We start from the raw sequence: 21,568 nt of genomic DNA, 5'->3' as shown, positions 1-21,568 counted from the left end.
AGGCCTTGTCTGTGTTCTGAAGATCCGTGGGCAGTTCTGGAACCCGACCCAGCCCTCTGCCACCCTGGCACCGCAAGACAGACACGGAGTCGTGCATCCACGGGCAGTGTGGCAAACGCGTCTCCGTCGTCACTGCAGAGTTGTCTGTTTGGAGAATCTTGGTGCCCGGGTGGACAGGCTGGTCCTCTGGGAAGAGTGTTGGGCTGTGCTGCTGAGGAGACGTGCGCTGTGTAGGGCGGCCTCGGGGCCGAGAGCCTGTCAAGCGTTGGGGCGCCCACACCAGTGCCCACCAGGGTGTGATTCCCAAAACTCGCATCTCCACCATTCCTCCTCCGGGAGGTGCACTGTCCTGTGGGAGTGCCGTGAACTCTCTATCTGAGCGCACCTGCCGAGGGGCGCTGGGCAGCTTGGCATCCCAGTCGCTTGGGCGTTCCTGAGTTTGGCGCACTCGAGAGGTGTTGGCCTGGCTCCCTGTCCTTCCGGCAGGGCTCACCGTGGGGCGTGTCCCCCGCCCCAGCCCCATTCTAGGTCGCATGTTCTGCCAGCCTGAGCCCTGAGGGGGGTTGGCAGCGGGAGGTGCTCATGCTTGTGTGTGATGGGGATCGGGAACTGCCTTAGTGAACTTCCGGTAAGCCCATTTTCAAGGAACCAAGAGCAGGCCGGGAGCAGCTTACTCAAGCACGGATGCTTCTCCCACTCCGCTTAAATGTGTCTCCTGTCAGAATTTCTTCACTTTTTTAACAGATCCCAGTTCTGGGTTGTGTGTTTATGACCCAGCTGAGAACCGGTGGGCTACGCTGCACGCCACCTGCCGGTTGAGCGGCTGCCACCGCTGTGCCGTGCTTCCCGGCCGCGCCGCGGGCCATTCATCCCCCAGTGCACGGCGTGCAGGCCTGGCGCCCACGCCCTCGTCCCCTGTGCCCAGCCCTCCACTCCTCTGTGGGCTCTGCCTGGCTGCATCCTAGAAGCAGCGGCTTTCCCTCAGGGCTGCGCAGCACCGCCCACGTCCCTGAGGCCGCCGGGTCCCAGCAGGAGACAGTGTTGGGGGCTGGGTTGCTGGTGACATCAGACCACTGGTGTGGGGCCGGCCTCTGCGATGGTGCATTTGGGGAGGCAGCCGCCAATCCGCGGAGCCTCTGACGGCCTGTCCTGCGCTTCCCTCCCCAGGTCGTGCACACGCACAAGCCGCACTTCATGGCTCTGCACTGCCAGGAGTTTGGAGGGAAGAACTACGAGGCCTCCATGTCCCACGTGGACAAGTTTGTCAAGTAAGTCCCTGCGGTGTGCGCCACGCCCTTCCCAGAACACGGTGCCCCTGGGGGGGGGGGCAGGGCGGAGGGGAATAGCGCGCCCCTGGGGGGGATACGGGGTGACAGCGAGCCCGGGGGGTGTGCACATGCAAGGTGACAGTGGTGCCTTGGGCCTGGAGACTTCAGCCCTGGGTCCAGGCGGAGTGTCCCATCTGTGCGGTCTGACGGCTGCCATCCTGCCCTTGCTGTGGGTGGACGGACAGATGGACATCGAGCAGCTCACAGCTATGTTCGTCACAGTGGGATGGGGACGGAGTGCAGTCGTCTGTGGAGAGTGAAATCTTTGTCATCGGGAGGAAGTAGCCACAGGCGTGTGCTGAGTGCCGCACGCACACCCTGCCGCCCCGTGGAGGAGAGGCCCTCCCGGTGCTGCTGGGACGGGGCGCCGAGGCATCCTCATGGGCCCGGGAGGTGGACCCACGGGGGCCGGGCTGGGAGCAGGCTTGAGGCCTGGCGCTGGGAAGCGGGGTCCCCGTCTAGCTGTGGGTAGCAGGAGCAGCTCTGGCGCCTGCCTGCCTTCTGCCCACGGCCCGAGTGCCCAGGACTCCTCTCTGCCCCCAGGCACTACTGTGCCTGCCCTCCGTGTCCCCTGGATGTGGCCTTGGCCACGCCCCAGCCGTGGACTCCGGGCACTGTGACCGCTCCTGCCAGCAGTGTGAGGTGACACTTGCTGACTGCCGAGGCTGGTCACTGAAGGCCACTGTGCCCGCAGGGAGCCGCGTGTGGGCCTCTGGGTCTGCGCTCGGAGCCCCGGCGCCCGCCACGTGGCCGGAGGAGGGCTTCAGCTGCTGTCACCTCGCTCAGTCCTGCTCGGGGCCCCTGACATCGTGGGTAGACACAAGGCATCCATGTTTCCAGTTGTTAAACTGGGGGTAATGTGCTATTTTCCCTAAACGAGGTAATTTTAAGGCTATTTTTATCAAAATGTTTTTCTTTTTTTTAAACTTAAACTAATACTAGGATTAATGTGGGCGAGCAAGGGGATGTAGTTAAATAGCCCCAAGTGCCCGAAATAATACTAAAAAGCATGAGGTGGGCGTCCCCTGGCCTGGGCTGCAGGCCCCTTGGGGCGCAGTGAGGTCAGGGCGAGGGGTGCAGGGTGGGGATGGGCTGCAGGAGGACCCTGCCCTGCGTCACCCAGCCGTGTGCAGCCGGCCGCGAGCTGCATCGCTGGTGGCTGCGTGAGAAGGTGACACTGGACGCCCCCCCCCCCGCCCCGCACACGAGCACGAATCTCAGTCCTGTCACTGAGTAGATGTCAAACGCAGTCATAACAACGCCAAGACTAAGTGAAGGACGATGTGTCTGCGGCTCTGGGGCAGGGAGAGATTTCTTAAAAAGGTGCAACAAGTGTCACCTACAAAGAAGATTGAGAAATTTGTTAAGCGATGAATGATAATATGAAAATTATCAAAAGAAAAGACACTGTACACGAAGTAAATGTTTAGCCACACCTGGGAAGGGCACCTGCCACACAGCTGAGTGACAAAAGCCAGCGCTTGAGAACATAGAAGGGCCCCGGAAGCCGTGAGAAGGACCACGTGGAAAGAGCCAGGCATTTCCCGGAGGGGGCCTTGCGGGCCTGTGGAGGGAGGCCGCCCTGCGTCCCGTCCCAGCCCCCACCCCACATCCCCTCGTCCCCACCCTGCATCCCCGCCCCGCATCCCCTTGTCCCCACACTGTGTCCCCACCCCGTATCTGTGTCCCTGCCCCACATCCAGGTCCCCGCGCCCCCATCCTACATCCCGTGTCCCCACCCCACATCCCCTCATCCCCGCCCTGCGTCCCATCATCCCCACCCTGCGTCCCCACCCCACGTCCCCTCATCCCCACCTCACGTTCCCTCATCCCCACCCCACGTCCATCATCCCCTCCCTGCGTCCCCACCCCACGTCCCCGCGTCCCCACCCCATGTCCTCTTGTCCCCACCCTGTGTCCACATCCCCCCCCACATCCAGGTCTCTGCGTCCCCGCCCCGCGTCCCCTCGTCCCCACCCTGCATCCCCACCCTGCGTCCCCTTGTCCCCACGCTGTGTCCCCACCCCGCATCCATGTCCCCGCCCCACATCCAGGTCCCCGCGCCCCCACCCATGTCCCTGCGTCCCCACCCTATGTCCCGTGTCCCTACCCCACATCCCCTCATCCCCACCCCACGTCCCCTCGTCCCCACCCCGTGTCCACATCCCCGCCCCACATCCAGGTACCCGAGTCCCTGCCCCGCATCCCCACATCCCCGCCCTGTGTCCCCACCCCGCCCCTGCGTCCCTGCCCCGCATCCAGGTCCCCGTGTCCCTGCCCCGCTTCCCCTCGTCCCCGCCCTGTGTCCCCACCCCGCCCCCGCGTCCCCGCCCCACATCCAGGTTTCTGCGTCCCCACCCCGCCTCCCAGCGTCCCCGCCCTGTGTCCCCACCCCGCCCCCGCGTCCCTGCCCTGTGTCCCCACCCTGTCCCTGCCCCACAAGTGCAGACATGTGGCTTCTGCCGTCCCCCTGCTGTCCTGGCGCTGCTGTCAGGTTCTTCTACCCACACCACATGGGACACACACTATTACTAGGTTTGCTCTAAAGTGTTAGCTTTTAAAAAGATGACAAAGTGAGAGAAGACGGCATATGTTCTGATCACTTTCTCTGTCGGTTCCCTCGTGGAGACGCAGTTTCTGTCTAGTACCGTGTTCCTTCCGCCTGAGGCCTTTCTGTGGCGTTCATCTGCACGCAGTCACTGGTGACAAGTTCGCAGCTTTGCTTTGTCTGAAGAAAGTCTTTGTCTTCAGGTTGAAAGAGGTCTTGTCGTGAACGGAACTCGGGCTTGCCGGCATTTCTGTGTTCGTCCTTAAAGGACATCATTGCGCTGTCCTGTGTCATGTGGTTTCTGACGGGGGCTGGGCCGTCGTCCTCGTCTCCATTTTCGGTGTATAATGTGTCTTTTCCCTGACTGTGGGATTTTGTCTTCCTGGCTGGTTTGCAGCAACTTGATTCTGTCATGTTTTAGTTTGATTTCCCTTGTTTGTCTTACGTGGGGTTCTAATTCTAATCAAATTTGGAAAAAGTTTGTCCGCTATTTCCTTAAATATTTTCCTCCTTCCCTTCTCTCGTCCTCCGAGCCCGGCTCCTGGGGTCGGTTGTGTGGCATCAGCCAGGTCCCCTCGGCGCTTGCAGCTTGTGTTCCTCTAGCTTTGCTTCAGTTTGGGTAATTTCTGTCTCTGTGTCCTGTAGTCACTGATCTCGCTGGTCTGTTTCCTTAGGTTTTCACCTGCGTTTACGTCCACCCAGCTGGAGATGTTTGATTTGTGGTTTTAGTTTTTGCCTTTCCTCACATTTATGTTTTCCTTGAAATCTTTGATCATATTTACGATACCTGCTTCCAGGCACTTTTCGGCTAATTTTTGTCCTTCCTGACCCATCTCTGTTGACTGCTTTTTTGTAGATTGTGGGTCATATTTTGCTGCTTCTTGGCACGCCAAGTTAATTCTTACGTGGCGCCAGACGTAATGACTGTTAGGGTGGCGTTTCGTGTCTGAACCTTGTGTCCTGCCCCGGACGCGTCTGAGGTTGGTTCCTGTGGGCGGCGAAGCGCCGGACGGTCCATTTGACCCTCTTCCCTTCTTTTCCGTGTGCGTTTCGGTTTGCCTCTTAGAGCTGGAGCCCCTGCCCCGCTGCCACCGAGCTGGCAGGAGGGGCGGAGGGGGGCCCTCAGCCGTGGGGCCGGCGGGTAAGCGGGGAGGCCTCCCGCCGCCACTCTGGTGTGTCCACGGGGCTCTGGGGTCAGTGGCCACATTTCCAGCCACATTTGCTGAGATGATGGAGAGGCGCCCACTGAAGCTTTTCCTGGTCGTGAAAGGACACAGAACAGCCCGGGGGAGCCCCCTCACGGGTGTTCAGAGACCCTCCTTTGTGTCGTGTCCTCTGTGCCTGCTCATGATGCCCAGCCCCTCCCCGATGACGAGCAGCCCTCGCCTGCCCTGAGCACACAGGGGGTCTTAGTTTCTCGCCCCCACCGCTGGTCGGGGGCGTTGCGTAGCCTGGGCCTCGGAAGCAGCGTCCTCTGTGGCTTGTGCACTAAAGAATTCACTTTTCCCTTCCAGAGAGCTGCTGTCCAGTGACGCGATGAAGGAGTACAACCGGGCCCGCGTCTACCTGGACGAGAACTTCAAATCCCAGGAGCACTTCACGGTGAGTGTGCTTCCGTGCCCCGGGGTCAGCGCGGGCCGGCGGCGCGTCTGTGGGAGCTGCCCCCGCTGACGAAGTGGCCGCTGAGGGCCCCTCTCTGGCAGAACACGCGGCCACGCCCAGGTTGGAATGTCAGTGGCACAGACGGGGTCCACGGGAGGGGGGCAGCAAGCAGGGGCCCGGGGCTGTGGCCTGTGGGCCGAGGAGGGTGAGCTGGGGGCTTCTGACAGAGATGAGGGGTTACACCCGTCCCTGGATCCACTCTGCGCCGTTCTTGGCGCCTGGTCCTGCTCGCAGGGTGCAGGCCGGTCCCTTTGTGAGCCCAGGCAGCCCTCCATGGCGGTCTGGCCTCCCCGGCAGGGAAGCGGCACACAGACCTGCCCTTTCTCTGTAAGAGTCGTTGGTCTGGGGGACGGTGGACACCTGGAAAGGGGGCCCCGCTGGGGTGCGGCGGCTGTGGGAGGCACCGGTGACGAGGGCTGAGGCTTCTTGCAGGAACACGTGTGGTGGGTTTGGAGTAGCTGGTTGTTGGCTCAGAGGATATGGCCTCACGGTCCCCATCTGCGGGGAAGCCTCAGAGCTGCTCGGTTAGCTCGGTTAGCTCGGTGTTCTGTTCCGGAGCCCTTCCCCTGACGTCTGTCGTGTTGCCAGCAGCCTGGTGTGCGGCAGGGCCTCAGCCGTTGTGCGGTCGGGGCTGCCTGGGAGCCAAGGGCGGGCAGGGCTGGGGCGCAGCACGTGGAGGTGGCCCTTCGCTTAGAAAGGTCAGTTCTCAGTCTTTAAATTTGGGGCATCTGTGCCAGTCCGGTGGTGTCTTCTGTGGCTGAGATGGTCATTGTCCTCGGGCACACGCACCCTCCAGCACACCCACTGGCCAGCGTGGCGGCCTCAGCTCACAGCCCCCACGCCCGCTGCCCCCCTGCCTCTGCCCACTGGCCGCCTGCTCTCCACCACCCTTGCCAGAAAAGCACCCTCGACCCTCCCACTTCCCTGCGCTGCGACCCGACCTCTGCTTCCGTCGGGACTTGTGCGGACGAGAAGCACGGTGGCTGGAATGAAAAACGCGCCAGTTGGGTGGACAGCGGCCAGACGCTGCAGAGGAAGAGGAGGGATAATCGAACGTGGGGCCCCAGCAGTGGGAACTACTCAGAATAAAACAGGATGTCCCTGCCCGGGCTGGCGCGTCCAGGGTGCGTGTACCTGGAACCCCGGGAGGACGGGAGACCGGAGGTGGGCAGATACCCAAAGAATAAAGGCTGAAATCTTTAAAAGTCTGATGAAACATGTGGGTGCATAGATCCAGTTACCGTCGCAAGTTTCCAGCCGAGGCTCATCCTCACGACTGCACTGCAGACAGGCTGTGACGCTCCGTCATCCCCCGCCATCCTCAGCCGCCAGTCTGCCACGAGAGCCCCCGCAGCCCATGGCGGCCATTGCTCACCACCTCCTCACGGAAGATGTCCTCACGTCGGCACAGCCTCCTTTCAGTGGAAGACTCAGTATTTTAAAAGTAGAACGTGAAGGAGAACGTGCCCTGCCAGCGCACGTCGGGGCACTGGGAGCGTCTGCGTGGGGAGGGCGGCCTGTCGTGGGGATGAGGAGGCGCGTCCTCAGGAGGACGTCGCTGGGTGGGGAGTGTGCCGTGTCGGAACTCGAGCACGCGGATGAGACCGCTGGCGGCCAGGGGAACAGGTCAGTGGCAGCAGGGGCTTCGACGCGGCCTGTCCCTGACCGGCGCCACAGGAGGACCGAGGACCGCTGCCCACCGGTGTGACCCCTGCTGCTGGCGGGACAGCGACCGGAGAAGCAGCCACAGAAAAGGCTTGTTGCACACCGCAGGGCGTGGTCAGCCGCCGTGGGACCAGGCAGGGTGGCTGCCACCTTCTGCTAGGTTTCCTCAGAAACGTCTTTCAAAGTGAAGGTCAAGGAGACTTGGAAGAAGACTCTCGGCAGGCTCGCCATGAGCAGCCCCACGGGGGTTCGGGCCGTCCTGGGGGCCGCCTTTCCGAGGACCCTGCCTGTGCACAGGTCTGGCCACTGCCAGCCTGACTGTGGGGTCTCAGATCGTGTCCCCGTGGGATGCTCACATGCACGTGGACATCTGGCGTGAAGCCAAGACCACACACGTGTTCTCTGAGCACAAAGTAGGTGGATGAGAAGTAAACAGAAACAGTATCTGGAACCCTCCCAGATATTTGGAAATAAACAGCAAACTTGCAGATATCCCGGGAGTTAAGAGAATTTCACAGAGCAGATTGAAACATGGGTCTGACGACATGAAAGACAAATCGAACCTTCAGGATTTGCGAGATGCACCTAAAATGGTGCATAGAGGGGAATTTGTAGCATTAAATGCTTACATTGGAAAATTTTAGAAATAAGAGCAAAATAACCCAAAGCAGGCAGAAGAAAGGAAATAATAAAATAAGAGCGGAAATGTGTGTTGAAGAAAACAGGGCAGAGAAAACCCGTGAAGTCAGGCAGGTACCACAGCAGGTTAGTGCGTCCGGTGAGCCTCACCCAGCAGGTCAGAGCCGCGGTGTTTGGGGAATGAGGCCGCGGCCGTGGAGGTCAGGAGGCCCCCCGGGCTGTGCAGGGGCCCGGCAGAGGCCAGCCCGTAGCCGCTTGGGGTGAGGGGGTTAGCAAGTCCTCAGCAGACGGGCCGGCGTGCTGCTGAGAGCAGCGGGGTCCTCCCGGAGAGGCCTGGTGCCTGCAGCCGTCTGTGTGTCTCTCTCACGCTCGCCTCTGGAAGTTTTCCATATTTTCTTGAAATGCTCACCGTCCCGTTCTCCACCATCCGCTCTGTGTCACCGTCATCCCCTGCTCATACACCTGCATTTCTCTTCCACAAAAGTGCTTGCTTGGCTAAGAAGAGAAGGGGCACAATGATGGCGGCCGTCGGACCCAGGAGCCGCTGTTTCGGTCTCCCCCACCCCGAGATTTATCTCAGAATGTCATTCTGCAGCTTGCAGTGGAAAACAAACACCTGGAAACAGGCACTCCCGTAACTCAGCAGTTTCTTTGAAGAAATTACTGTTCTTGCAGACAGTTGAATATAAGGGTGGTCCTCAAAAAGTACGTGATGGCAAAAATTGGGAATAATTTTAAACACCAGAGGGAGAGATTTTCACACAGCCCACACAGTCCCACACAGTGGGACAGCCATGTGGCAGATTGCCTGGCACAGGGTGTCTGGGGAGGGGGACCCGCCTGCACGCCCCCCAGGAGGAAGCGTGGAGGCTGGAGCCCACACTCTCACCCTTAGAGGATCTTGGCGTCCAGTTGGTGCGTTGAAGTACTGAACGGTAATGTTGCATCTAGTCTGTTTTTCAGCACACAGGTTTTCAAATTTAAAGCATCTGAGATCAGGTGCATCCAGGATCCATGGCATTTCAGTTAAAATTGGCAGCACTTTCTTCTCTTGGTCATAAATAAGAGATGGCACGTTCGCGGGAGACACGGCGTGGTGCTTGCTTCAAGCTTGAGACCGTGCTCGGGGGCAGCCCAACGCTGGGTGGGACTGACCCAGCACAAGGCGGCAGCGGACGCGGGGACCCCAGGTTGGAACCCCCGTGGCCGTGTCTGCTGCGGTGGGGGGGGAACCGCCCGGTGTGGGAGCCCCCGCGGCTGTGTCTGCTGCGGGGGGGGGGGAACCGCACGGTGTGGGAGCCCCCGCGGCTGTGTCTGCTGCGGGGGGGGGGAACCGCATGGTGTGGGAGCCCCCGCGGCCGTGTCTGGCCCATGCCCCCACGGTTTTGGGGGGATGGGCCAGAGGGCTTGGCTGCCTGCTGCGGGGGTGGGCGTTCTCCCGGCCCCACAGTGCTGTGGCCTGGCTTTCCTTCCAGGGTCCCCGTCCTCCGGCAGGGGTGTGGGGTCTCCCCGCAGCCACAGTCCCGTGTGAGGCATGTTAATGGCCAGTGGGTAACCAGATGGTCATGTTTGGCGGGTGGGAAATGGTCGCTGATGCTCCAGACGCTGGAGCTCATCCCTGAGTTGGCACAGAAGTCCGTGCGTGTCTATCATCCCAGCTCGTAAGGAAGATGCTGATGGTTTGCGATGAAATCCTGCTTGACCCGCGGCCCCTGGCGCACCGTGCCTCAGCGTGCTGTGTGCTGGGGGCCTCTGGACGTCCCGGTAGAGGGGAGTCTGCACCCCCAGAGTCCTGGGCAGGGCCGGGCTGCCCTGGCTGTGTGGGCACCCTCCCGCCCCAGCCTGTGGCCTCTGGCTGTCAGAGGGAGGAAAATTTAATTTTTTACAAGATTAATAGTAATGGAGCAGTATTTTTAGCTGAGTGTAGTTCAAATAATAGGCCATTAATTGAAAAAGGAAATTGAAATGAATTTGTCTTGTACATAAATGCTGTCACAGGTATTAATAGTGATCAGAAAATAGTGGTCTGTTCCCAGAAAGAGGTTGAACCTGAAGCCGCACCTGGTCTGTGAGCGTGACCGTGGGGGTCCGCGGTGCCGCAGAAGCATGGGGGCCTGGGCCGTGGGGATCCTCCATGCGGCAGAAGCGTGGGGGCTGCGGCCTGGTCCATGGGGCTCCACCTGGGGGTGCTCTGGATCTAGGGGGGCCTGTCGCCTGGAGTAGAATGCAGCCTGAGGGGGCTCTGAGCTGGGGGGGCTGCAGCCTGAGGGAGGCTCTGAGCTGGGGGGGCTCTGGGCCTGGGGGGACTCGACCTGGGGGCTCAGTGGGGCATCCTGCAGGCTGAGGCAGGAGCCCACAAATGCTTCGTGTCACCAGGAGATGGCGCCAAAGTAGCATTTGGTGTCTTGGGCTTTTGGTTCAGGTGCTCACAGGGCTTTTTTGGACTTAAAACAACATTGATTACGTTAAATTTTGTTTGCTCGTAAGAATCATGCTGGGGGGCCATTTACTGAGGCAGGAGGCTCACTTCATCCCACCAGCAGCCTGGCCCGGTCATCGCCTGTTTGCATTTCTCCTGGAAAGTCCACACCGGAAGTCGGCTTCTTCAGGGCGCGGCCGGGCTCCGGAAGGCGGGGCCCCGTCCTGTCCACGGGACTCATGTGACGTCCCTCGGGGCAGACTGAGGACCCTGGCCTGGGGCGTCCGCACAGCCACGTGTGAGCTGGACGGGTGGGCTGGGACTTGCGTGCCACATCCGGGGTGGGGGCCCCTGGGTGCCCTCAAGCCCTTGCGTCCTACGGTGGCTGGCCTGGAGGTACTCCTGCTGGTAACCTCATTTCTGGCTCTCCACTGCCCTGCACCCCCCAAACCCTGATTGTCGCCCTGCCTGCCTGTTCTGGCCGAGGGCCTGGAGTCGGGCCGCATATCCTGGGTGCTCAGTAAACGTGCTCTGAGTCCGTGAACGAGTCGGGGTCTTGGGGACGGGAGAGCCAGGATTTAGTTGTGCATGAGACATGGATGCCCTTCGTCCCTCCCCGTGGGGTCCGTGGCTGTGGGTGCGCCGGTATGAGCTCAAGGGAAGACAGAATGGGAGCCTGTCGGGGTTTAGATTTGTTGAAGACCACGGATCGGGCCTGGGGCCCCCACATTTTGAGATGGACTCATCCAGGGCAAGGCAGGGGCGAGGTGGGGGGAAGGCAGGGGCAGGGGTGTGCTGGAAGCCACATGGCAGCAAAGAAAGACCCCACGAGGAAGGGGGCTTGCCCCCAAGGTGCCTGGACGTCTGCCTGGGGCTGCCCGAGAGGCCCGGACCTTGCGGGCCGCTGCTTGATTGAACGCGGGGCAGATGGATGCCCTGATCGCCCTGTCCCTGAGCGGGGTGTTTTCCACAACAGAATGCTGAGTCCTTCGTATCCCGGCAGGCTCTGAGCTCGTAACCTCCTGTTAAGGCTTTTGGATTTGCCCACAAAGAACCCAGATGTTCCAGAGTTAATCCATAGCAGTTCGAAGGCACTCTTGTCCTGTTCTTGCCACGTAGAAAAGGAACACCAGGTAGTGGGACCAAAGGTCATCGTTGCTGGTGCTGCATCAGGACTGGCCGAAGAGGAGACCAGGAGGTGCCCCTCCAAGTGGGACTGGACCCCCGGAGGCCGTCCACTGGCTGCCTGCTCCCGGGTCCCTCCCAGGCACTGTGTGGTGGGATGCCACGTGACCCACAGTTCATGCTGGGGACAGACTGGAGGTCGCTGGGGACACTGCAGCATCTGGTGGAGAAGCCAGGGGCCAACGCTCGGCACCCCTGGCTGGTCCTCAGTGTCTGCGGGATCCCTGGGATGCCCACGCCTCATAGAACACGCATAAAATGTGGGCGGGCAGGAGGAGGCAGGCATCACCGTCATTGGGGTGTCGCTCCCCATGGATGGAGACCCAGCGGTGCCCGTCTTCTGGGAGGAGGTGGTAGCCACCTTGCCGCATGTCCTGCCCGTTCCCTCCTCCAGCGCCGGCGAACCCCCGGCCCTGCCCTCCGTGTGCACGCCCTTCTCCTGCTGCACACGGCCTCCTCCCCTTCCGTGGGGCCCTCCTTCCCCCGAAGGACCATCACCCGTTCACGTGCGCTCCTGCCCGCGCCCCCGCCCCTGCTGTCTTGTGTGAGGACATTGCCGCACCCCCTCCGTACGTCCCTGGGGTCAGTGATTGAGTCCACGCAGAGGAGTGTTAGAGTCGGGCGCGTGACGTGTAAAGATGATTCGTATACCTGCTGTTACAAGCATGGGCTCCAAGGTAGGTGGGACTCTCCAGACCGTGCCGGCTTCCTGGGACCTGGGCGCTCGGGTCCCCTGGCCACGTGCACGAGGTGTGCAGGGCTGCCACGAGGCCTCGCCTGTCCAGGGGTCCAGGCTTAGGGAGGAGGGTCCTCAGAGGACACATGGGGCTCTGCACCTGCTGGGAGGGACCTGCTGCCGTCTGGATCATCGCGAGCATCCACCGCTGCGGGCTGCACCTGGATTCCTAAAATGCTCTGAAATGCTTCCCACAGGAAGCCTTCCAGGATTGGCCTACTGGGACGCTCCGCCTGGATTCTCAGGCGCCCCACCATCGGTCACGGTCGACTTCGCAGCAGCCCAGGGCACAGCCACACGGGCCGTGACACAGGAAGTGGCCGGTGAAGTTTTCCAGGCCTTCCGAGTGTCTATTGATCGGAGACCTGATAGCACAGGAATTGTGTCTCATTTCACAGGAGGAACATAGAAAACACATCACTTACCACCTGAAAAGCCAGAATGTCAATAGGGGATGTGAAGGTAACGGCTTTCCTATACTTTGGCCTCAGAAATGGCTAAATGAGGAAGAAATTACAGATTTATTTTGGTATAATTTCCTCGTCTTGCTTCACTGCGGGGGTGAGCGTCCCTGTCCTGCTCGTTTGCGTGACGGGCAGGCCCGAGGGAGGGGCAGAGCAGGCTCATTTACCCGTGAGAATTCCAGGCCTCTCCCGCCGGTGAAGGCCCCAAGGAGGCACGGCCAGAGGCCACCCCCATGGTCCCTTCCCTGCCCCAGCGACCCCGTCCTGCCCTCAGTGGGTGACCTGCGAGGGGGAGGAAGAGGAGGATGGGGGGCTCCCGAAGCAGGACATGCCGGCTGGCCCGGGCACCCCACACACCGTGGCAGGGGCCACTGCAAGGAGGTGCAGGCCGGTGCCAAGTCCCCGCGTAGCCCCTGGGTTTCTGGGACAGCGGCACTCTTAAACGTAAGGCTGCGGGTGAGCGGGCTCACTCAGTGGCTTTCTCTCTGCAGCACCAGCTCAGTGGTCAGCACAGATCAGGCTGTGTTTTGGTGGAGAAGCTGGAGGCAGTGGGCACCCTGGCTCCAGGCTGCAGGGCGTGGGGGCAGCCGGGGCCAGGACCCCACAAGGCCTCTGAAACCCCGGCCTCGCGGGAGGCCAGGCAGGGAAGAGTGAGGGGCCGCCCCCACGGGCCACCCGGGCCACGTCTGCTGCAGGAGGGCAGCACGGACACCACGCCGCCTCAGCCGGGGCCTCTTGTGTGGCCGCGGCCCCAGACGTGTGTGTGCGGCAGCTGGGCCCAGACCCGGTGTTGCGTCTGCCGAGCAGAGCGGACATGCCCTTGGGGGCGGGCAGGTGCAGGCAGGATGGCACAGGCCGTCCTTGTTGGCGCTGGGCTGGTGTGTGCACGGCCGGCAGCCCGGGAGGGACGCCGTCTCACTGGGCCACAAGTTGTGGGCCCCTCGGAGGCTTTGAAGGGCTGTGAATGCTCCCAGGCAGTGGCCGGCCAGAGCTGGACACTCGTCCTCGGGGCCTCGCCGCACCCAGAGCACACGGGGTCAGTGGAGGGCGTCTTGTGACCGCAGGGTCACCTTCACACGTGCAAGCTGACTTCTCCTCGAAGCTCTAAAAGTGGGGTTCCTTCTGGGCAAAGGGGTCTGAAGCCAGAGTCGTGTCTGCGTCCTTTGGCAGCGGGAGCTTGGCATCACCTAGAGGCCCCAGGAAGGTGTGCGGGCTGTGGGGCAGGCTCCCCGGGCTCCGAGCCCACAGTGGGGAGACCAGACGCCTCTGCCGCCCATGATGTCCCAGCCAGCACCTGCAGCCCTTGGCCGATTTGGTTCCTGGAAAGAGGTGCACGGGTGAGTTTCTTTTCTGTGAGGTCGCCGTGGTATCCTGGGAGCATGGCTTCGTTGTGTGCAGGGGAAGCCGGGGAGGAGACTGCAGGTGCCCCCTGAAGACTCCTCTGCAGGAGGCATCTCTCCCTCCCTGGCCTAAAAGTTTTGCTTCACAAACCCACCCTGTGCCAGGGAAGTCCAGTGGCTGCTTTGTCCATCCCCCCTGTAGTGAGATCATGCAGCGTGGGGGCAGGCCCTGGGGCCTGGAGGGCCCCGTCCACCCCGGGAGGATCCCATCCACCCCAGGAGGGCTCTGTCCACCCCAGGAGGGCTCCGTCCACCCCGGGAGGGTCCCATCCACGCCAGGAGGGCCCCATCCACCCTGGGAGGGTCCCATCCACCCCGGGAGGGCCCCATCCATCCCTGGAAGGCTCCGTCCACCCCAGGAGGGCCCTGTCCACCCCGGGAGGGCCCCGTCCACACCTAGGAGGGGTTGGCTCCTGGCCTAGTGGTGCATTCCCACACTCCCACTCTGGTGCCCACACTCATGGCTTTTGGTCCCGGGACATCTCGACTGCTGGTCACCAACAAACTGCTCCTTCTTACTTCTTTCCGCTCCCTGTTTTGGGGGCTCCTGCCTCATCCCCAACCCTGTGTTGTGTTTTGCACTGCCGAGAGGAGAGTCTTCACAGGGGTGCACAGGCCCCAAGGGCTCCATGCTGACCTTGGACTCGCTTTTCTGGGAGGGTCTGGGCGTCCCTCAGTGGGGGGCCTGCCTGCCACTGGACCCGGATCTGCTGGAGGGCTAGGGGCTGCTGTCTTCCTTCCCTCTGGTCCGGGCCCCTCCCAGCCCCTCGGTGGCCCTAGTGCCTGTGGAGAGGGGGGGCCGGAAGGTGTGCTCCTAGAGGAGATGCTCCCCCCACGGCCAGCCCCCTCATCCTGTCTCTGCTCTCCTGAGTAAGATTTTAAGGGAAATTTATGGAAAGTTAATGGAGTTTACTGATGTTCTTTGATCTGAGGAAGGGGAAGGAAGGAAATGCATCTCTGATGAGGGAACTGATCTGCTCGGGCAGAGGCTCCCCTCCCCACAGCTGTGCCTGGCCTCCGCGCCCTGCCTGTGGGGCCAGACAGGCCTGATGGAGTGCGAGAAGCAAGATTGGTTTTCCGAGGGCACCGGGCCCTCTGCGCTCAGCTAAATCACCCCGTCTGCTCTGCTGGCAGTAACGACCCGCTCCCCTCGGCGGCACCTGCAGCCCCGCGGGACGCAGTGATGTGCGGCCCGGCGGCGGCGGGGGCCCGCGCTGAAGGTGAAGCTGTCATATCGATCTTTTTAGCACTAAAATATGAGCCACTTTACTCCGCTCCCCGCTGCTGTGATGTGAAAAATAATAACTCGGATCCAAATTAAAAATATTGATCTCTGGAAGGTGCTGAAAGTAAATAAACACCTCCCGAAGTTTTCGGGTCAGCCGAGAAACGGTCTCAGCAATAAATGTGTCGGCACGTCAGGGTCCAGGGTTCTTGATCTGTTTTTTCTTTGAATTGATTTTTCATTATTTACTTCCTAAAAGTGTTGAAATTTGGTCTTCCACTGTTAAATCCCAGTGTTTGGGCAAATTATTTCTTTGGGGCTTATGAGGTGCTCCTGATCCACTCGCTCATTGATTGATTGATTTTTGACTCAATAAGCTTGCAGTCCCTGCCTTATTTAGGGCTTCTATCATAATTTTTTATACATTTAGGCTTGACTTTTTTATTTGCCTCTAACAGATGAGGTGGCGTGGGGCTATTGAGTGGGGGAGGACGGTTGCCACAAGGTTAATTTTATCTGGCTCCGTGCGTTCTGAGGAGACGCTGGGTGTGTCCAGGCCACGGGTGTGCCCGGCCACAGCAGACCCTCCCGACCTCTGTAAACACCTGTACCTACAGGGCCACGAGCCCAGGGGTGCACCAGTGGCCTGCGGCTGAGCCAGGTGTGGTGGGCAGGCTGGAGTCTCAGGTGCTGTGGTTCTTGGTGGGCATGGGGCGACTGTGTGCCTCTGGAGGAAAGGATTTCAGGAGCCCCCAAAACTCTGGCCCGGTCCCCGTGGCCACACAGTGTGGATCCACGTGGCCTTCCAGGAGAATGGGAGGTGTGGGTGCCAGGGGCAGCTGGGGAAGGACACAGGAGATGGGGGGATGGCCATTTCTGGGGGGCTGTTTGTGGGAAGACTTAGGACTTAAAACAGGGCTCATGGCCAACAGCACGTCTTGCTGCCCCAGGAGTCAGGGTTCCCTGTGACCCATTTCCCACTCACTGGTGTCCGGAATGACAAGCAGCCAGGCACAGAGGACCCCAGGCTGGACCCTGGGGGCGGCAGGAAGAAGGGGTCCTGTCCCTGGGACTGTCAGGGGATGCCAGCCATCCCTGCCCAGGTCTGCACTTTGTGTGCCCCACATCGTCCTCCAGGAGGGCCTGGCATGCACCTGCTTGGTGCCCTGCTCCTGAGCCATGAGAAGCAGCGGCCCAGTGTTTTCTGCACATGCTGTCTGTTGTTAATGCTGCGAGGTCATAGCAAGGGGGTGGCAGGGCCTGGGCTGGCTCTGGTCGGCGCACTCAACAGAAGGCCTCCCACCAGACCTGCATGTGACCCATGGTCCCCACTGGATGGAGGAGGCAGAGGCTCCTCTGTAGTCACACAGATTGGAACCCAGGGCAGAGAGACTCCTTCTGTGCCTCACACAAGGGCCTGGGGTTCTGATCGACTGAAGTCAGAACAGGTCCAGGAGTTGGACGGACATTTCTGAGGCAGGCTGGTATGCCGACAGGAAGGAAGGCCGCCAGCCGGGGCACAGACGGGCCTGTCTGGGAGGGACGGGGGTTGTGGAGGAAGGAACTGCTTTTCTCCAACCTGATTCAGGAGCAGGGGTGGAATGAGGTGGACATGGTAAGGGCCAACCAACTGGCGGGATGGAGGGGTCCTTGTGTGGCACATTGGCCCTGTTGGGAATGTCTCCCTGCTCTAGGGTTTTGGGCAGGAGGTAGGAGGAGCCCCATCCTCCTGGAGACATGGCCAGCTCCCCAGGCACTGAGATGACCACTCCCCAGCAGAGAGCTTGTCTCTGAGTGCCAGATATCCATGAGTGTCTAGTCCTAGAGTCCTGTTTTCTGACCATATGCCATTTTCTGGCATTTCTCTTTGCTCTGGATACTGTGTCTGCCTCTAGGGACGTTTCAGACAAGAACACATGTTTTAGAAGGATGGTGCACCCTCTAAACGCACATGGGACGCTTATTGCCTGCATTAAGAAGTTTCAGAGTGCTGCCACTCCATTTCCTCCCCAGGGACCAAGAGAGGGTTGTCCCAGGGCAGCCGCTATGGGAATGCCAAGGCCAGGGTCCTGTTTGTGCTTCAGCTGATGCAGACCGTTGAGACCATGAGTTGGCCTCCTTCTTAAGAACCGGGGTCTGCTCTTCTCAGCAGAGGGCGTGGTCTGGCTTCCCAGGCATGAAGGTGACTTAAAGCCTTTCTGTTTGGCTGCAGGAACGTGGGTGGTGTGCTCTTTGTGCGGGGCTGGTGCCAGTGGGTGGTCACACCTGCCCTCTGCCTTGGGAGCCCACACTCTAGGCTGATGGGCATAGAGAGGGCCTCCATTAAGGCCTGGGGCCTCCGCCAGGACAAGGAGGAGCTGAGAAAGGCACCTTAGATCATCACGTCATACACATTAAGTACACACAGTTCTAAAAAAGAGAGTTCCCTTAGGGGTGCTTGGGTGGCTCAGTTAAGCATCTGACTCTTGGTTTTTGGCTCAGGTCATTATCTCAGGATCATGAGATCAAGCCCTGTGTTGGGCTCTGTGCTCAGCAGGGAGTCTGCTTCTCTCCCTCGCCCTCTGCCCCTCCCCTGGCTCGAGTGTGCATATGCACCCTCTCTCTCTCTCTCAAATGAAAGAGTTCCCTTAGAAGAATCCAGAACTGGAGAGGCAAAGAGCTGCCACGGTCTCAGCTTCGGGGGCTGGTGTGGTCATCCAGCTGTGGATTGTGTGCAGAGGTCCTCTTCCTCTGTGAGGAAGGCGGGGCCCTGGTCAGCAGCACGCTGATAAATCCGTATGGAGTGTGTCCTCAGCGCTGATTCAAAAAGTTGAGTTTTGAAGGACAACCGTGTTCAGATTCGGCCAAAATCTGGAACTGCAGCCCCACGTCAGCAGTGAGCTGAGACATATAGGTTCACTCCCTCTGCAAATCTCAGTCAGGCCCTGCCCTGTGCACACATGTTCTGCACTGTGGTAGGCATGGCAGAAACGGGATAGGGGCTCATTTTCTCCTGAGAGAGGGCGCCTGAGGGCAGGCGTGGAACCTAGGGCACCAAGAAATTGGGTCACCTGGCCACCTCTGTGTCCACATGGCCTGCCCAGACTCTCAGCTCCCAGTGGGCCAGCTGGTCCTTAGCTTCATTTCATCATGGGAAGCAGGAGGAGGGAAGTCCAGCAGCTCCCTCCCACGGCCGGGTGGGGCACAGCACGGTCCTGCACTGGCAGCTGGGCTCCACACAGCATGGTACACAATGCACAACACCTAATGGCACCACACACAACGCCCTCGTGCTCCTTGTCCTGGAGTGTACAGACTCCGGGGAGCCAGTGCTTACACATGACACTCAACCATGACCTGTGGCGTGTCCCATGTGACCACGCTACACGTGACATGACACACCCTCAAGTTCTCTGCTCCCGTGGAGCATGTAGACTCAGGGCAAAAGTCCACAAGTGTGCAGTTTCCAAGTGTGAAGAGCACCCCAGGGGCCTAATGGTATGGGAGTCATGAACAGGCTGCTCTGAGGAGGTGATGTTTCATCTGAACCTGAAGGATGAGCAGGAGTGACCCATGGAAGGAAGGACGAGAAAGCATTCCAGGTTGGGCACTGGTGTGTGCATGGAGGCTGCAGTAGACACGGATCTGCACCTCCTGGGCCCCTTTGTGGATGGCCTGCTGCCAGCTGTGGAGCACATGATTCTGGACAGCCCCCCCTCACCTGCCACCCCCAAGGCCATGCCCTACCTGGTGGGGGCATAAAGACCCAGCTGCAGGGCAACTCTGAAGGAAGACAGGGAAGGGCAAGTTCTAGCCAAAGGAGTTAGAACCCAAGTGGCACCCTCTTCCCAGTGTAGCACTGGAAATGACAGATGACGGACAGGAACAATGTCCTCAACATCTGGCATCCAGAAATTACCACACGGAATTCCCACTAGGCCAATCTGTAAGCTTGCAAACAGGGAAAAATGAAAAGAGCATGTCAGATATGTAAGATCTGAAAAAATTATGTCCCCAGCACCCTTTGTCAAGAAGCTCTGTCATGAGGTAGTATATCCAAAAAAGTGGGCACAGGATCCAGGAAACATCGGAAGCAGAGGGAATTTGAACATAGCAGCTCCCTTGACATATGTAGCAGAGAGTTCACACATGCATGGGGGTCATCTCCACCATGACCAGAAGTCTGCAGAGGGCTTTACTCTGCTTCTTGGACACGATGCCCTTTCCATCCAGCTCTGGAAACACCAGTGTGCTCCTGTGTGTGAGGCCTGAGCCCCAACTCTCAAGGGAATCCCCAGGTCAGGAATGAAGATAGAGCCCAGGAGGGTAACCATGTACTAGGCAGGTGAGCAGTTAAGGAAGCTGGTTCAGCTTCTAAGAGAATTCTCCAAGAAGGTGCAATTGATAGGTTTTCTGATGTGCTGAGACATCCTGAGATGAGATGTACAGAGTGTGTGGATGAATGATGATAACATACATAAAGAACTTGGTTAACGTAAAAAGAAGGCAATAATGAACTGCAGGAAAAACAAACAGCTGTTGAAGGAAGGAAAGGCAGTCACAATATTCTTCTATTATGAAGAACATTTCTAAAGTTATGGTGATACACTGATTATTAATTCGAGTAAAAGTGTGTTTATATCCGGAGGATGGGGGATCAGGGATGCATGTGTGTGACATGTGAGTGAAGAGGAAAGGCAGTGTAAGGGAATTAAATCATTCTCTTCCACACTTAATGTTAAAAACTAGAAAATCAGGAAGTAACAAAACAAGTTTTAGTGATATGGAGGTAAATACCAAAAGAAAATAAGTAAAAGAAAGTAATTTTCTCTGGGGAAGAGAAAATTGAAAGGATCAGGGAACTGCTGTTTTTCATAATAAGCCTTGAAGAACTGTGATTTTTATTTTTTTTTATCCACTTAAAAAGAAAGAAAAAAAACTTAGAGGTCAGAGATTCCTTCTCTTCATGATGACCTCAAAGAAGACTTCTGGCAAGAGGAGGAGGTGGTGAGAGGGAGGTGGCATGTGGATCTGTGAGGAGTGGGCAGGAGTAGTTCAGCCAGCTGAGCCCAGGCTGTCAGAAAGATTGGCAGCGACAGAAGAGGCTCGAACCCTGATGACCTTTTGAGCATCAGGCAAAGGATTTGAAGGAGATTAGATGGTCAATGGGGAGCCATTGCAGTTAGGGGAAAAGAAGTGAGGTTATCAGAGCTATGGAAAGGCAGAGAAGGGTAGATGGGTTGTTCCAGATTTAAAAGACCATCAGATCTAGCTTTGACGTTCTTGTTGAAATAAGTACAGGGTGGACTCTGCTTCCTTCCTCTAAGCACGAACCGTCCAGGGGGTGTGCCCTCATGAACACTAAAGAGAAGTGGGACCAAACCCGGAGGGTGGAAGATAGTGCAGATTTCTGTATCTTAGCTGGGTGGGGAAGCTAGACAGAATGGACCTGTCCTAGAGTGAAACTCGCATTTCTCCCCTACATATGCCCTTTCGCTCCACCCAAATCACACTGTGCCCCCAAATGCGTATCTGCACCCCCTTGTGCTATACTTTTAAAAACACAGTCCAGAGCCTAGTATAAATTCTTTAAAGATTAAGATCAGTTTTACTGAATTGACTACATTGAAAGTAATGAGAACAAAGTCTCCTTTAGGAGAAAAAAAATGCAGAGTGAAGTGCTTACATGAATAGTCAGAAGGGATTGGCTAATGTAAAAGTATTTTATTTATGTTTTAACAATCTGGTCATGTAGTTTTGGCTTATAAGCTATCAGCTTATAAATGATTCAGTTGGAATTTGAAATTTAAATAACATTACCATTTATAACAGCATCAAAATATGAAATATTTAGGAATAAATTAGGCCAAAGATATGCAAGACCTGTGTACTGAACACTACAACACATCACTGAGAGAAACCGAAGAAAATCTAAATAAATGGAGAGATGTACCATGTTCAAGGGTTGGAGAACTCAGTACTATTTAGATGTTACTTTTCCCACATTGATGTAGATACCAGTTGAAATCTGAGCAGACCTTTTTTTGGTGGAAGTTGAGAAACTGGTTCTAAAATTTAGGTGGACGTATAAAGGATTTTGATTAGCCAAAGTGAGGGCTTACACTGTCTGATTAAGACTTATTATAAATCTGTAATCGTCAAGACAGAGTAGCACTGATGTAAACCCACATAAACAGACCGTGGGCCAGAGTGGAGAGCCCAGGAGTAGGCCCATCACTGGATTTGACAGGGTGTCGGGCAGCCCAGGGTGTGTGTGGGGGGCGATCATTTCAGAAGTGGAACTATGACAGTTAGATG

The 21,568-nt window shown here is 58.4% G+C and overlaps 1 protein-coding gene across 3 annotated transcripts in view; it reads left to right on the top strand.

Annotated features, from left to right (window-relative positions):
- The window catches only part of INPP5A (inositol polyphosphate-5-phosphatase A), a 173,684-nt gene that overhangs the window by 68,621 nt on the left and 83,495 nt on the right, over positions 1 to 21,568 (top strand). For all 3 annotated transcript variants that reach the window (XM_078076937.1, XM_036080065.2, XM_036080064.2), the window contains 2 exons: positions 1,168 to 1,268; positions 5,391 to 5,478. In XM_078076937.1, the coding sequence (XP_077933063.1) occupies positions 1,168 to 1,268; positions 5,391 to 5,478 (189 nt within the window). The remainder of the gene's footprint in view (positions 1 to 1,167; positions 1,269 to 5,390; positions 5,479 to 21,568) is intronic.

Source organism: Halichoerus grypus, chromosome 7, assembly GCF_964656455.1.
Source record: "Halichoerus grypus chromosome 7, mHalGry1.hap1.1, whole genome shotgun sequence".
Taxonomy (NCBI): Eukaryota; Metazoa; Chordata; class Mammalia; order Carnivora; family Phocidae; genus Halichoerus; species Halichoerus grypus.
This window is presented reverse-complemented; position numbering and strand designations above follow the sequence as displayed.